Genomic DNA, 14,670 nt, shown 5'->3' with positions numbered 1-14,670 from the left:
AAATGGCTTATTGTTCCAATAACAAAAATCACTTTCATGAATAAAACATATTTTATTTTTTATTTTTAAAAAACATGTGCATTATTTATTTATTTAATTTTCTTTTTATCCTTCCTGGGTTTTGGGGTTTTTATTTTTATTGAAAAATTGGCTTAGAAAGATTTTACGATTTGTGTTTTTTTTTGTACGCTAACTTTGAAAAAACATAATTCATTCACTTGTGCAAACTAAATGACTGTTTGGTCTTTTCAGGTTTTGAATCAGGACAGATTCAATAGATGTTCTGTTTCGCCAGGCTTCGACTGTTGTTTGTACTAAATGATTAAATGTAAATGCCATTTTTTAAAATGTTGTTATATTTTTTCTACATACTGTAATATATAACTATATAAACACTGTGACTGTAGCTTTAATCAGCACTCAGCTCTCTCTTCTTATCCTCTAGGGGAATTGACACACACTGGAGTACTACTATCTGGCACAAAGATAAACACACACACACACACACACACACACACACACACACACACACACACACACACACACACACACACACACACACACACACACACACAGCTTCCCTTTTAGAGTCTTACATGCTTCTGCTTCATAGTGACATCAGTTATTGTCATGGAAACAGACGAAGGGTGTTGCTGCTTAAACGCTCTGAAAGAAGTTTTCCTCTTTTTTTTACTACATGAAAGAGGAAAAGATCCTTCTCCTAATCCTGCTTAATCTTTGCCTATAGACATCAGCCATCTTTATTTGGAAATGAAATCTTATCTTATCTTATTTCTCCGATAGAGAGGAAATATTAAGTGGCATGTCATGAAATTCAAACGTTTATAAACGATCTAGTACTTTTCTTTAGGTACACTTTGTATACACCGATTATTCTGAAACACGTGAACGGAGGTAAAGGCATCTTGTTTTATAGCTGCTGCTCATGTTACATCACAGAACAGCTTGACACACTCTGAGGAAAACACCTTCGACCTTCTTCCGCATACACGACATCGAAGATGTCTGTGATTGGTTAGTGTCACTGTGATTGACAGGGGAATCCCTCCCACCCCCAGAACATGCCTAATCTTTTTAATATGTTTTCCTGGACTGAGAAAAAAAACTATATCAACCAAATAATTAAAGTCAGCTGTTAAAATCTTCTCAGTTCTAATCTCCGAATCCTTAAATACAATGTGAATCATTTTTTATTATTTTTATCATTATAAAACCAATAATAAGATGTTAAGATGAGTGTGACATTAGTTATCTTGTCAAAGCTGCCCTTAATGCTGTTTTATTTATTTGTGTTTATTTTATTTATTTATTTATTTTCTCTAAATTAAAGAAAAAAGCTTTCTGAAAGGTAAAGGTACACAGATTTAAAGCCTTCTATAGGCAAAGCATTGACTAAAAAAGCTCATTTAAGTATTTAATTGTTTGATAAACTATTATTGACAGAATTCAATGACCGAACTTAATCTTCCATTAGAAGTTTTTCTGTTTTGCTCAGTGCGTGGTCGAAATTCTCATCGACGCTAATCGACAGTTCGCTAGCTAGCGATTAGCCTGATTAGCCTAATAAAGAATGAAAGAACGTATACATGTTAAATCTACATTAATATAACCGTTATAACACGTTTTCTGTCTCCGCCCAATTCAGTCTAACAGAAGATGAGGAAGCCAAGCGGTTTATTTTCTAAGGGATCGTCTTCTATCTAAAGCGAAAGTTGACACAAAGTACGGCTCAGCTTCACCCAGACTGTCATTATCCACTAGGAGGCTTACACATGGCACGTTTTATATCTAACCCTATCATTAATGACACAGAGAGGCCAAGCTGATCCAACGCACATGATGGTAATAGCACAGATCAGTTTGTGGCAGGAATAACAGGGTTTAGCAAAGATGCTGTGGTTGTGAGTGGTGGGAAGGGTTCAGAAACACCAGATCCACACATTACAGTCCAGTGCATCAGATAACAAAACATCTTTCCTGGTTATAATCCTATTAATCATATCGGTGCTGATGCTACATGGTTAGCACTAATTATACATTTAAAAAGTTAAAAGGTAAAGTGACAAACACAGACAAGCCAGAAGAACAAAGATTGTGTGTTTTAAGTCTTCTTTATGGATCATAAAGCTACATAAACATAATTAACTCACTTGTGCAAACTAGTTGAACGGTTTTGAATCTGAATAAAATTCACTAGACTTTTTTTTAAACTTTGACCTTTCTATGTACTAATAGATCAGATAGATAGATAGATCAGATAGACAGACAGACAGACAGACAGACAGACAGACAGACAGACAGATAGATAGACAGACAGACAGACAGACAGACAGACAGACAGACAGATAGATAGATAGATAGATAGATAGATAGATAGATAGATAGATAGATAGATAGATAGATAGATAGATAGATAGATATTGTAGGCAGGCAGACAGGATGGCGGGCAGGCAGGCAGGCAGGCAGAAAGACATTAGATAGATAGATAGATAGATAGATAGATAGATAGATAGATAGATAGATAGATAGATAGATAGATAGATAGATAGATAGATAGATAGATAGATAGATAGATATTGTAGGCAGGCAGACAGGATGGCGGGCAGGCAGGCAGGCAGGCAGAAAGACATTAGATAGATAGATAGATAGATAGATAGATAGATAGATAGATAGATAGATAGATAGATAGATAGATAGATAGATAGATAGATAGATAGATAGATAGATAGATAGATAGATAGATAGATAGATAGATAGATAGATAGATAGATAGATAGATAGAGCACATTAACACACCACCCACCCCCTAATTCTCCGCAGTTAAACTATAAGCAACAGACATTGAACTCCAGTCTGTACAGATTAAAATGTTCACCCATGTAAGTTAAAAACTAAGTGATGTTACACAGTAGCTTTGTCTATCAGGCACAGCAGTGAGTAGGAGGTGCAGATACAGTACAAGCGTGACAACTGACACCTTTATAAGGAATAAAACACTTGTTTGCATCATGTTACAAGATAATAATCACAAAGCCTTGTGTCTCATTGTGTGTTTGTCCTGTTACACCACAGCAGTTTTACTAAAGCTAACCATTTTTATCTTTAAAAAACAAAGTGTTGTTTATGACCAGCTAAAATTTGAAGGTGTTTATTAACAATAATGAATGGGTTCATAATTAATGTTGCACATTATTAATTCATGTTAAAATGTAATGTTTTGGAATGATTTATGAGACATTATAAATTCCTCAGTCCTGTTGGAAAGCACTGACACTGGAGTTGTTGTTTTTTGCACTGTCCACCATATACGTCCAGTTGTAAGCTGTTTCTATTAAAATGTTGTTAAACAAAATGAATTAGCACCTTCTGACCAATCAGATTTGCGCAGTAAAAATCTGCCTTTCATTTATGAGTTGTTTGTCCTGCCTGTTTGACATCAGTGTTGAGTAAACGTGAAGCTGTTGAACTCAGGAAAATAGCACTTGGCCTTTATATTGGAGCTATAAGACTTCTTGACAGATATAAGTTTTGGATTTTAAATGTCACACTTCACAAACACACAATCAGGCCAAATGGAAAAATGTGGCTTACGGAAAAATATATCGGCACCACACGAGCACTATAGGCTTTTTTTATTCATACATGTTTAAAGAGCAGCTACAGCAGCATTCCCTGATTCTTCTGCATGAATGAATAGAGATAATGACATTCTGCAAATGTCAGGGACGGAGGCTTGTCGTCTAAGCATCCACGCTCGCCTGGATCTCCACCCGCGTGCTGTATAACGTCCATGAGGCAGTAACTGATTACGCAGGACAATAATCATATCGCATTTTTATCGGGTCTTTTTATCAACTTTATGAATTTCATACAAAGTTTGCTGCAAAGGAAAATCCTTATTTGCACTTCTATGCAAAACTGAAACCCAATAATAAATTTAATTTCTAATAAACCACAATGTGCTCCTTTTGTTGTCTGATCAAATAACAGCACTTGATTTCGTCCCCTATTAATAGGTTGTATTATTATTTTCTTTTATTTTTTATATATTTTATGCAGTACTCTTGTTGATTTTCTTTTTTAATGTGCACATTGACAGTTAAACCATAATGTTTGTTGGAAGCTTAAAAAATTCAGATTTATTTCACTGTTGTTCACTTGAGAACAAGTCTGAGGTAAATTTTAAAGATAAAGCTCATCACCTTGCTATTTTATTGAAATATAATGTCATCGATATTCACATTATTCACAAGAAATGATCAAACCGGATCTATGATTACTGACATTTGTGTTATTTCAAAATTAGCATTAACTATGAACACTAATACTAGCTAATTTACCTAGCCGGCTAGTGACTGACTGATAGTTGAGTCCCATTTGAGTGAGATTTTAGTATTTAAACCCTGACTTGTGTTATTTTTTACGTTTTAATTATTTTGTCTTAACTTCTTTTCTTTTCTTGCTACATGTCGAACATTAGCAAGTTAGTTAGCTAGCTAGTTTAGCACACAGGTTATGCAGATAAATGTTTATATGGGCAATGTAAATCGAGCTTTAAAAATGTTAAAGATAATAAGATTTACTGCAAATCCTTACTAAAGAGGGTTTGTTTGTTCACAGCTGTGGAGATTTTCTGTGGACTTGACTCCTTGCCAGAGAGACAGACAACCACAGCGAGGGAAAAAACTTACAATAAACAGACTGTATCGCTATTATTTGTAGCATAAGAACAACATGCTACACTGTAAAGCAAAATCCTTTTATTGTACTGCTCTTGTTTGGACCTCAACAATAATCAGTGAGGTTTTATTTATTTATTTATTTTTTATTTAATTATTTTTTTAATTATTTTTTTTTAATTAAACACTAAAGTGAATTCCATACTCATTCATCCCAAAAGTTTTTCAATCTCATTTTCATCAACACATTGCAATCATGCCACACTGAAATGCGATCGCTGTTAAACCACTTCGCCGTTAATCGTCCACTCCAAATCATCAGGCTTTATAGAATTACGACTAAAACATGATAAATAATTAATATGACTAAAAATAGAGCTCAGAGCAGGAACTGGGAGCTACGTTATCAAATCTGTCCCAAGGGGTCACAAGCATGTATTATATTGCATGTTTTGTTTAGTGTTTTTTTTTCTTTTTCCTCTGGTTGTTTTTAGGTCTGGCATGAAATCTTATTCAGGATTATGAGAAGCAAGCTGAGCCCAGAGTTATACAGTATGTCTTGCTGCAGGGTCCAGCGCAGCTTCTTGGACATTTCTAGAAAAATTCAGACTTTTTAATCGTCAACAAAAAAAAAATTTATCTTCCAAGTTCGCACTATCACATCGATCAAAAGTTATCACTGGGTGGAGAAAAAGAAGTCCACACCTGTCATCTAGCAGAAGGTTTTACCCTACGTCCATACCGATGCTATGTTAGGCATCCTGATAACGTTCTGACACAACGTTAGAGCAACATAAACACTAATATTTCCATAATGTTTGTGTTGTGCTTGGGACATTAAGTGACCAACTCTGTAATAACGCTGTAATGTACATTGTAATTTTCATGAAATGGTTTTTAGAATGTTGCAGAATTGTCATTTTTCTAAAATTAAAGCAGCCTGGCTTTAAAATAACCTGATAATGTTTATTCAATTCAGGAGTTATGTACAAAAACACATAAATATGGTCTTGCTTATGCATGCATTATTATTTTAGATACAGCCAGGTACAGAAATATTGGCACTCTTGGTAATGATTTATGTAGATGGATCTAAAATGAAAATGAAATCATTCATTCATTCATTCATTCATTTTCTACCGCTTATCCGAACTTCTCGGGTCACGGGGAGCCTGTGCCTATCTCAGGCGTCATCGGGCATCAAGACAGGATACACCCTGGACGGAATGCCAACCCATCACAGGGCACACACACACTCTCATTCACTCACACACTCACACACTATGGACAATTTTCCAGAGATGACAATCAAGCTACCATGCATGTCTTTGGACCGGGGGAGGAAACCGGAGTACCCGGAGGAAACCCCCGAGGCACGGGGAGAACATGCAAACTCCCCACACTCAAGGCGGAGGCGGGAAAAATCAAATCAATTGAAGTCGATTTATTCTAAGAAAATGAAACATTAGATTTCTATCAGATATTCAGAAAGTGTATCAATATTTTTGTTCATTAAAATTCACCTGTTTTTTCTCATCTTTACTAAGAACGCCAGTAAATCCTCATCTCTAGCTCCAATTTGATTCGTTTTAAAATCCTGGATTGTATTTATTACTCGAATAATGACTTCAGGTCCCGCTTCGGGAACTATTTTATTTTCCACATGCTGTATTTAAAGAGCATGTAAAATATTCAGTCAAAACCAAACAATTTTGTTTTGCATGTTCTCGACAGGAAGCTCTGACAGTGGACATTGTTACAGGCAAAAAAAACAGCAGTTCAATTGAAACTCTGCGAGCACTCGGGGTAAATGAGACACTCATTAAAGAAAGAAATAGAACAGCTTCACTTTAATGAGCCCAAATCACAAAAGCTTTGTGGAGGATAGTCGAGTGTGTGAAGAGCTTTGGTTAATCTTCAGAAAGAGATTTCGTGTCCAACGTTGTAATCATTTTCTCCTTTCTGTAGACCTTTATATTTATTCTGTAAAGCACCTCTTTTTTTTGTCTGGGTAAAAAGTCCACCCTTTCAAAATAAAAACAGTGAAATATGTTATAATTTTTGCTCATCTGGGAATTAAATAGTAGCTGATTTTTTTTTTTCCTCGAAATCCAGATCAATAAAATGTGGATTTCTATTCTGTATATTTAATATGCAAAACATTATAAATTTAAAGTCAAAACACAGGACATGATTTCCACCTTAGCAAAGTAAACATTTCTATCTACGAAAATAAAAAAAAAATAAAAAAATAAAGGTGCTATAATGCCGTATTATTACTAAAGTAATTTCAGTGGTTCAAAGCAACATAATTAAAAAAAATAATATAATAATAATATCTGATTCAAACTTTTAGATTTAATGGATGTAATAAATTTAAATGAAATTATACCAGAATTAAAGTCCATATTCATGTCAAATCTTAGCTGTACTTGGCACATGGTATTTGCATTTATTTTAGAAAACCAAGGAGAAAATATACTGCATATTAACATTATATCAAAATGCATATGGGGATGTTGGACTACCAAATCGGGAAGGTTGTGAGTTCGAACCCCACATCCACCAAGCTGCCACAGTTGGGCCCCTTAACAAGGCCCTTAACCCTCAATTGGCCAGTTGTATCAAATGAGATAAAATGAAAGTCGCGCTGGTTATTAGCCAAATGCTATAGATAAACAAACAAACAAACACACAAACAAATAAATAAAAGACCGTATATGTGTGCCAATCCATTCTGACTGCATTCTACCGCAGCGCTAGTCTGTAGAATTCTCAATTCTTATTGGTCAGAAGGTTTCTATTGATTCATTAATATGTTATCGTTTCTATAGTAACAGCCTATCCAAGGACGTACGGTGGAGGCTCGTTGTAAGGAGTTTTTAAAAGTGACAAAGTAAAAATTTTTTTCTAATAAAAGGAGATGAATACAATAGAAAACATTATTTGAAAAGATTTTTTTAAGAAGTTTTTTAATTAATAAAGAATTTTAATCTTTGGCAAACAGCCGTGGTGTAAGAGAGAAAAAAAGAGAACACTTTGGCAATGCACTGTTATTTAAAAACGAGAGCCAGCTTTAACTTCACTTCACAGCATCCTGTTGTCGATTATCTCGCTTTAACAGCAGCCGCACGTGTGTTTTATTCCTTACACGAGATACAAACATGCAGTAGATTTATGACCTGCTCCTGGATTACACTGATGAGATATCTTATCTTACCTCAATACCAGCTTCGTAATCAGAGCTGTCCATGAGAGTCACCTTGAAGGGGACAGTCTTCAAGCGCTTGGACGACTTCTGTGGCGATTTGGGGCTCTTCCCTGGTGTCGTTCGTTCGGAATCATCGTCCGGATCTTTGTGATCGTCTGGACATTTGCCTTCTTGGTCCTGAAAATCAGGAAGTAAAATCCGTAAAGATTGATGTGTAAAAAAAAAATCTGGTTTGATTTGTTCAACTATTATTTTGTCACATTTTAAGACATTTTTTAAGGCTTACATTATAAGATTAATTCCAATTTGTAATCGTGGCAGATTGGGATTTTATCAGATTCATTCATTCATTCATTCATTCATTCATTTTCTACGGCTTATCCGAACTACCTCGGGTCACGGGGAGCCTTTGCCTATCTCAGGCGTCTTTGGGCATCAAGGCAGGATTCACCCTGGACGGAGTGTCAACCCATCACAGGGCACACACACACTCTCATTCACTCACTCACTCACACACTCACACACGGGGAGAACATGCAAACTCCACACACACAAGGTGGAGGCGGGAATCGAACCCCCGACCCTGGAGGTGTGAGGCAAACATGCTAACCACTAAGCCACCCTGCCCCCTTGCTTGAGACATATAGTATTTAAAAATTTTATTTAATTATTTTTTAATTAATTTTAAACTTGAAATTTATTTAAATATTGATCTATCTATCTATCTATCTATCTATCTATCTATCTATCTATCTATCTATCTATCTATTTATTTATTTATTTTTCTTCTTCTTCTTCTTCTTCTTCTTATTGTTATATATATTTTTTTCCTGTTTCTATACTTTTGTAAAGCTACTTTGAGGCAATGTGGATTGTTAAACATGCTACACAAATAAATTGAATTGAATTGTATTGAATATAAATACACACAAAACAGGATATGATACACAACACTGTTCAAGGTGTGTTGCAAAAAATCTATTATTATCTATTATTAAGCCACCGTGTCCCCGATTTTATCAGATGAAAAATATAAAAAAAAAAAAATTCAAAATGATAGCAGTAAAAACTTGAAGCTGTTTTCTAACTGATGTTCTAAAATGCTTGGTTTTTCACCTGCTTGGCCATTTTGCCATCAGAAGAAGACTCTGACATTCTGCCTGCGGATACTTTCTGTTGAGACGGTTCCTCTGTTGTCTTCTTCACCTCCGACTCAGGACCTTTCTCCGTGGTCATTTTCACTTCTTCACTTTACCCTACAAACACATCAACAGGAATCAGGGTCAGTCTTCCATTCATTTTTATCTTACATTAAACGGCAAAGCTACTATTCCAACCGTGTCTTTATCTTTTTAACAGAATTGAGGTTTCTCCGACTGCTTTTACCTTGAATTGCTGCTGACCGCGCACTTACTGTATATTCCACACTAATTACACTGGCACGAATGCAATTTGTGTTGTTTTTTTTTTTTAAATAATTCTTCACCATTATGTTGTCAATGTCATCTAACCACAAATTATTTTTGGAGCGATTTCAGGAACTTTTGAAGGATATGATGGAGGTTTGGTTACATGTCATTAATAATCCAAGTTGAAGCACTTTTGTATTTATTACCCTATTAGCTCTGTCCGAAATGTTTGCTTGTGGGTCGTTTGCTATTTATTTTGGAACCAAAAAGCAAGAAAATATCGGCTGATGGTTGAGTAAGGCTGAGACTGTAAACAAAACGTTCATTACTCGTCAGAAATGTGTGTGTAGAAAGCATAGAATCATCCAGGTATGGCGATTGCACAGTCAAAACCCCAATAAATTACTGATTATTATCAATATGAAAAATAAATAAGTACTTAAATATGTTTTGTTGGTTATGTTTGGTTTACACAAGTAAGATTGCTGGGTTCTCATATGTCTAAAGGACCATAACAAGAGTGAGAAAACAACAGGGTTCTATTCAAGTGTACTAAATATTCAATATGAAAGAAAAAAATCCAAAATTATTCTTCTTCAGGTTTTTTAACCCTTTTTGCAAGTTTGTCAGTAAACTGGTGTTCCATAGACTTATGGGAGGTTTTCAATCATTCATTCATTCATTCATTCATTTTCTACTGCTTATCCGAACTTTCCACCACAGGGCACACACACACTCTCATTCACTCACACACTCACACACTATGGACAATTTTCCAGAGATGCCAATCGACCTACCATGCATGTCTTTGGACCGGGGGAGGAAACCGGAGTACCCGGAGGAAACCCCCGAGGCACGGGGAGAACATGCAAACTCCACACACACAAGGCGTAGGCGGGAATCGTACCCCCAACCCTGGAGGTGTGAGGCAAACCGTGACCACCCACCACCCACCCCCATTAAATCTAAAATGACTCAGGACTCAGTTGGCTTGTGTATTTCTGGTTATGTTGGATAAACCAGAATTTTAATGATTAAAGATACATTTTAGTCTCTTATAAAGAAGCACTTGAAGCATCTCAGAGAGCAGAAATGGGTTTGATATCAACGTTTACTTTGATTTTTTTGGAACTTTTCTATGAATATATTGCTGGTGGTATTCTTGTCCAAAACAGAAATACTGATGAAGCACTACAAACTAGCTCTTAGTGTCTACTTTTAAATAAGCTTCATATTATCACCACTGTGGAGTGAGACATGTCAAAGGCATTCAATGCAAAGGCATTCAAGACCAAACAGTAGCAACCTCCATATTAATATTTAAAAACAAATCACCAAGAGAAATTTGTATTTGTTCTTAATCCACATGCCACTCCAGGTATTCAAAAACACTCTCCTGGTCCATTAAATCAGTCCAGACATATCCATACTTGTAAAGCCCTTCAAGGACATCCTCTTTCATTTTCTCCTCTCTCCTCAAACGGATGTCCATCACTTAAATTGAACGTCTCACACCCTTTCCCGTTAGTCTAATCCAATCACAGACTGACATTTGAGCTCTTCCAGTGGCCTCAGGACACAAATAACATTAGCATAATGCGGCAAAATTTAGATTGTAAGTGGCGTGCAACAAGGGTGAATTTTAGGCCCATTAAAAATGAAGCACAACTGCTACCTAAATCTTTGCGAATCCATCGTATCCCACATGGACAAAACTAAGAGAAATATCTGTTCCTTTGCCAGCTCATATTTTTCAAGTTGCCTGCTACAGCTGAGCTCACCACTATGGCAATAAATCAATTTTTCATTTTTTTTTTGTCTGAGGCGCTAAAATTACGAGGTTGTAAACCTGCCGTTGTGTAGCGGATTTTTTTGTGTGTGCAGTACTCCGGTGAAAGGCTCAAGGGATATCCATCTTCATCTTCAGAAGTAGCTCGAAGCCTCTTTATCAGAGATGAGACAACTCTCAGAACAATGCCTCTCTATTTAACAGAGTTCCGTCTCAAGTGTGTTTCAGTAACGCACGCATAAATATATTCAGCTGTTTTCGGACAGAAATCATACAAAATGATGCTAGACGTAAAATAGGATGTACACAAAGTTCAGCGGATCTGATTGAACATCCATTTCTTCTCATATTTCTAAAGAAATGGGTTATTTACCACATTATTTTATCATAAAAACCCGATTGTTCAGTTTTGTCAATAATGCACATGAGATGCAAATGATTTTTGCATATCAGCTAGAAAAAATTATGTCATAATATTTCCAGGAGAAACCTGTGAAGAAGCTCAGAATTGTTTACCCACTTATTAACAGAAGAAAGCTGAGGACGTACAGGTGCAGCTCAATACATTACAATGTTAGAAAGTTCATTTATTTCAGTAATTCAACTTAAATTGTGAAACTTGTGTATTATATAAATTCAGTACGCACAGACTGAAGTAGTTTAAAGGTGCCCTTCCACACAAAACCGTTTTTACTTGTATTGTTTGATATGTGTTAGGTCCATATGTGTTTGTGTTGTGTCGGGAATGTGAAAATGACCTGCTACCTCCCCTGTCAGCTCTAGCCACTGAAAAGAAATAAGCGGAGAAATCAGGTCAATTAGAGAAAAGCTGCTCAGAGTGACGTAGAATTGATCGAGCTCATTACTATTCGTGAGCCCTCCAACTCGAGACCGCGCCCACAGAATTCGAGTAGCTCAGTGAGTTTCCTATACGGCAAGGATGGCTGAACGTCAATATACCTGAAGGAGCCATTCTGCCACAATTCCAGGTGATTGTAAACAAAGTTCCTCTATCCTAGGCTGCTTATTGTTCTGGGTGAATGAATAGTCACGCTCTCATATCCTAGCGGTTAGCCAATCAGAGCCAAGCGGCATAGCTCATTGGATATTAATGAGAACTGACGCAAATCGAGCGGAGTCTTCCTGCAGGCTTTCTATACCACACTAGAATGGCTTGAAACAGGGTAACCAAGGCATTTTTTCCACAAAAAATATTACAGAGTCCATGGTAAACTTCAGACATTACCACAAAAGTAATGAAATACGTGTGGCAGGGCATCTTTAAGTCGTTGGTTCGTTTAATTGTGATGATTTTGGCTCACATTTAACAAAAACCCACCAATTCACTATCTCAAAAAATTTGAATACGTCATAAGACCGATAAAAAAATAGCTTGTTTTTTGCAACTTGTTTTTAGTGAATTGTTGGTCCTCTGAGGTTGTCTGTGGTTCAGGAGTGGATTAAAAAGAAGAATACGACAACTGTAGCCAAATTCCTTGAGACGTCTGTGTGTGGTGGCTCTCGATGCCTTGACCCCAGCCTCGGTCCATTCTTTGTCGAATGGATTTAGCTTAAAAAGCCTCTCTAGTCTGTGGTCTCTTGGTTGGTTGTGCATCTTTTTCTTCCACTGAATTTTCTGTTAACATGCTTGGATACAGCACTCTGTGAACATCCAGCTTCTTTGGCAATGAATGTTAGTGGCTGACCCTCATTGTGAAGGGTGTCAGTGATTGTCTTCTGGACAACAGTCAGGTCAGCAGTCTTCATCATGATCGTGTGGCCTAGTGAACCAAACTGAGAGACCATTTTGATGGCTCAGGAAATCTTTGCAGGTGTTTTGAGTTCATTAGCTGATTGGCACATCACCATATTCTAATGTTTTGAGAGAGTGAATTGGTGGGTTTCTGTTAAATGTGAGCCAAAATCATGACAATTAAACGTACCAGACTTAATGTAGGTGGATGTGGGATGTGACCCTGCTCAATTATATAAAAGGTTAATAGTTAAGTGCTTTGGGGTAATACTGCCTGACTGGATAAAGCCTTGAGATAATTGCAAGTTCAAAAATCCAAGGAACCTCAAGCTTTTTCCATGAGCAAGACTCTTAACCCTCATTTGCTATGTTTCAAAAGTGGCTTCAAAATAAATAATTAAAAAAATAAATGTACTCGTTAGCACATTGTTGTAGTATAAGAGGCATAAAACGCTTGCATCAGGCTTCGTCACACCACCCCGTTGTTGGTTATTCTTCCTACACCAGCATGCCCACACACGTGTTAATCCTTTTCTTAAACGCAGTGAGATGCAAAAATTGTGACTCAGATACAAAGATGTTTTACACAACAGACAAATACAACTCTGAAGTTTGCCTTGAATGGAACTTGAACAGAAGTAGGACTCCTGTCTGGAGATCTTTAATAGCATCAGATTAATTACCAAATTAGCGAGGGCTGTTTTCATCCACAGAGAGAGTGAGTAGCATTTGAAGCCATCCATTTCCTGTCACAGCCCATTACCCAGCCATGTCCTCGGATGTAGAGTCGCAGAGTCATGCGCTGAAAAGCTGCAGCACAAAGCGGCGGACAAGCGACTCGCAAACCCTGGGTAATAAAGTACTGATGAAAAAAGCGTTATTAAAGAAACTTTGAAAGCGCTTTCCGAGATTCATAACTCATCATCAGGCACTGACCTTCTAAAATGTCTTCTTTTATTACAGATATTTTGTGAAGCTCCAAAAAGATGAAGTGATATCTTATGAAGCTTCACAGAAAGAGAAAAATATGTCTGAAATGATCGATAGATAGATAGATAGATAGATAGATAGATAGATAGACAGACAGACAGACAGACAGACAGACAGACAGACAGACAGACAGACAGACAGATAGATAGATAGATAGATAGATAGATAGATAGATAGATAGATAGATAGATAGATAGATAGATAGATAGATAGATAGATAGATAGATAGATAGATAGATATCCACCAGAGAATAGTTTAAATCTTTAAACATCAAACCCAATTCTTTTCTTTCTTTTTTCTGACTAGGATGGAATGTTAATTGTCTCTGGTCTTGTTTAATGCTAGATAGATGCAAGGAGGGAGGGAAGAAGGGAAGGGCTGCCTGAGATTCAGTTACCATGGAAACAGCAGGGAACAATTTCCATCGAGCACTGGCCAAGCTGTGTTTGATAGAGATGTGGGTCTGTATGGAAGAAGAGGAAACAGTCAAGAGGAAAGAGAGGAAAGAGGGATGTTATCATGGGAACTGGAGTGCAGAGGGGTATATAAAGGCAGTACATGAGGCTGGAGGCTTAGAACTGGATCACTCAGTGGGTTTAGGACCCCGAACAGCCGGGCATGCCAATGATTCTCTCCGAGGCTGGTGGAAGCCATCGAACGCCTCGTTGCTTCTCTTTTTCCTCCTTCTACAAGTCTGTTGTCCACAACAACACAAAGGTTAAACGCAGTGAGCACAAAGCGTCCATAGCAGCGCTGGGTTTTTTCCTCTATTCACAGCCGTCTGCAGGTCTACAGTAAACACTGTCTGTTTGTTTCT

General features: G+C 36.9%; 1 protein-coding gene across 7 annotated transcripts in view; it reads right to left on the bottom strand.

The window, feature by feature from the left end:
- The window catches only part of LOC113656439 (band 4.1-like protein 1), a 97,592-nt gene that overhangs the window by 34,942 nt on the left and 47,980 nt on the right, over positions 1-14,670 (bottom strand). For all 7 annotated transcript variants that reach the window (XM_047808012.1, XM_047808003.1, XM_047808001.1 and 4 more), the window contains exons 2-3: positions 9,028-9,167; positions 7,921-8,088 (exon numbers count right to left, since the gene is read on the bottom strand). In XM_047808012.1, coding sequence (XP_047663968.1) covers positions 7,921-8,088; positions 9,028-9,147 — 288 coding nt within the window. In that variant the 5' untranslated portion in view covers positions 9,148-9,167. The remainder of the gene's footprint in view (positions 1-7,920; positions 8,089-9,027; positions 9,168-14,670) is intronic.

Source organism: Tachysurus fulvidraco, chromosome 2, assembly GCF_022655615.1.
Source record: "Tachysurus fulvidraco isolate hzauxx_2018 chromosome 2, HZAU_PFXX_2.0, whole genome shotgun sequence".
NCBI classification, from domain to species: Eukaryota; Metazoa; Chordata; class Actinopteri; order Siluriformes; family Bagridae; genus Tachysurus; species Tachysurus fulvidraco.
The sequence above is the reverse complement of the archived record's forward strand: the minus strand, read 5'-3'. Positions and strand labels throughout refer to the sequence as shown.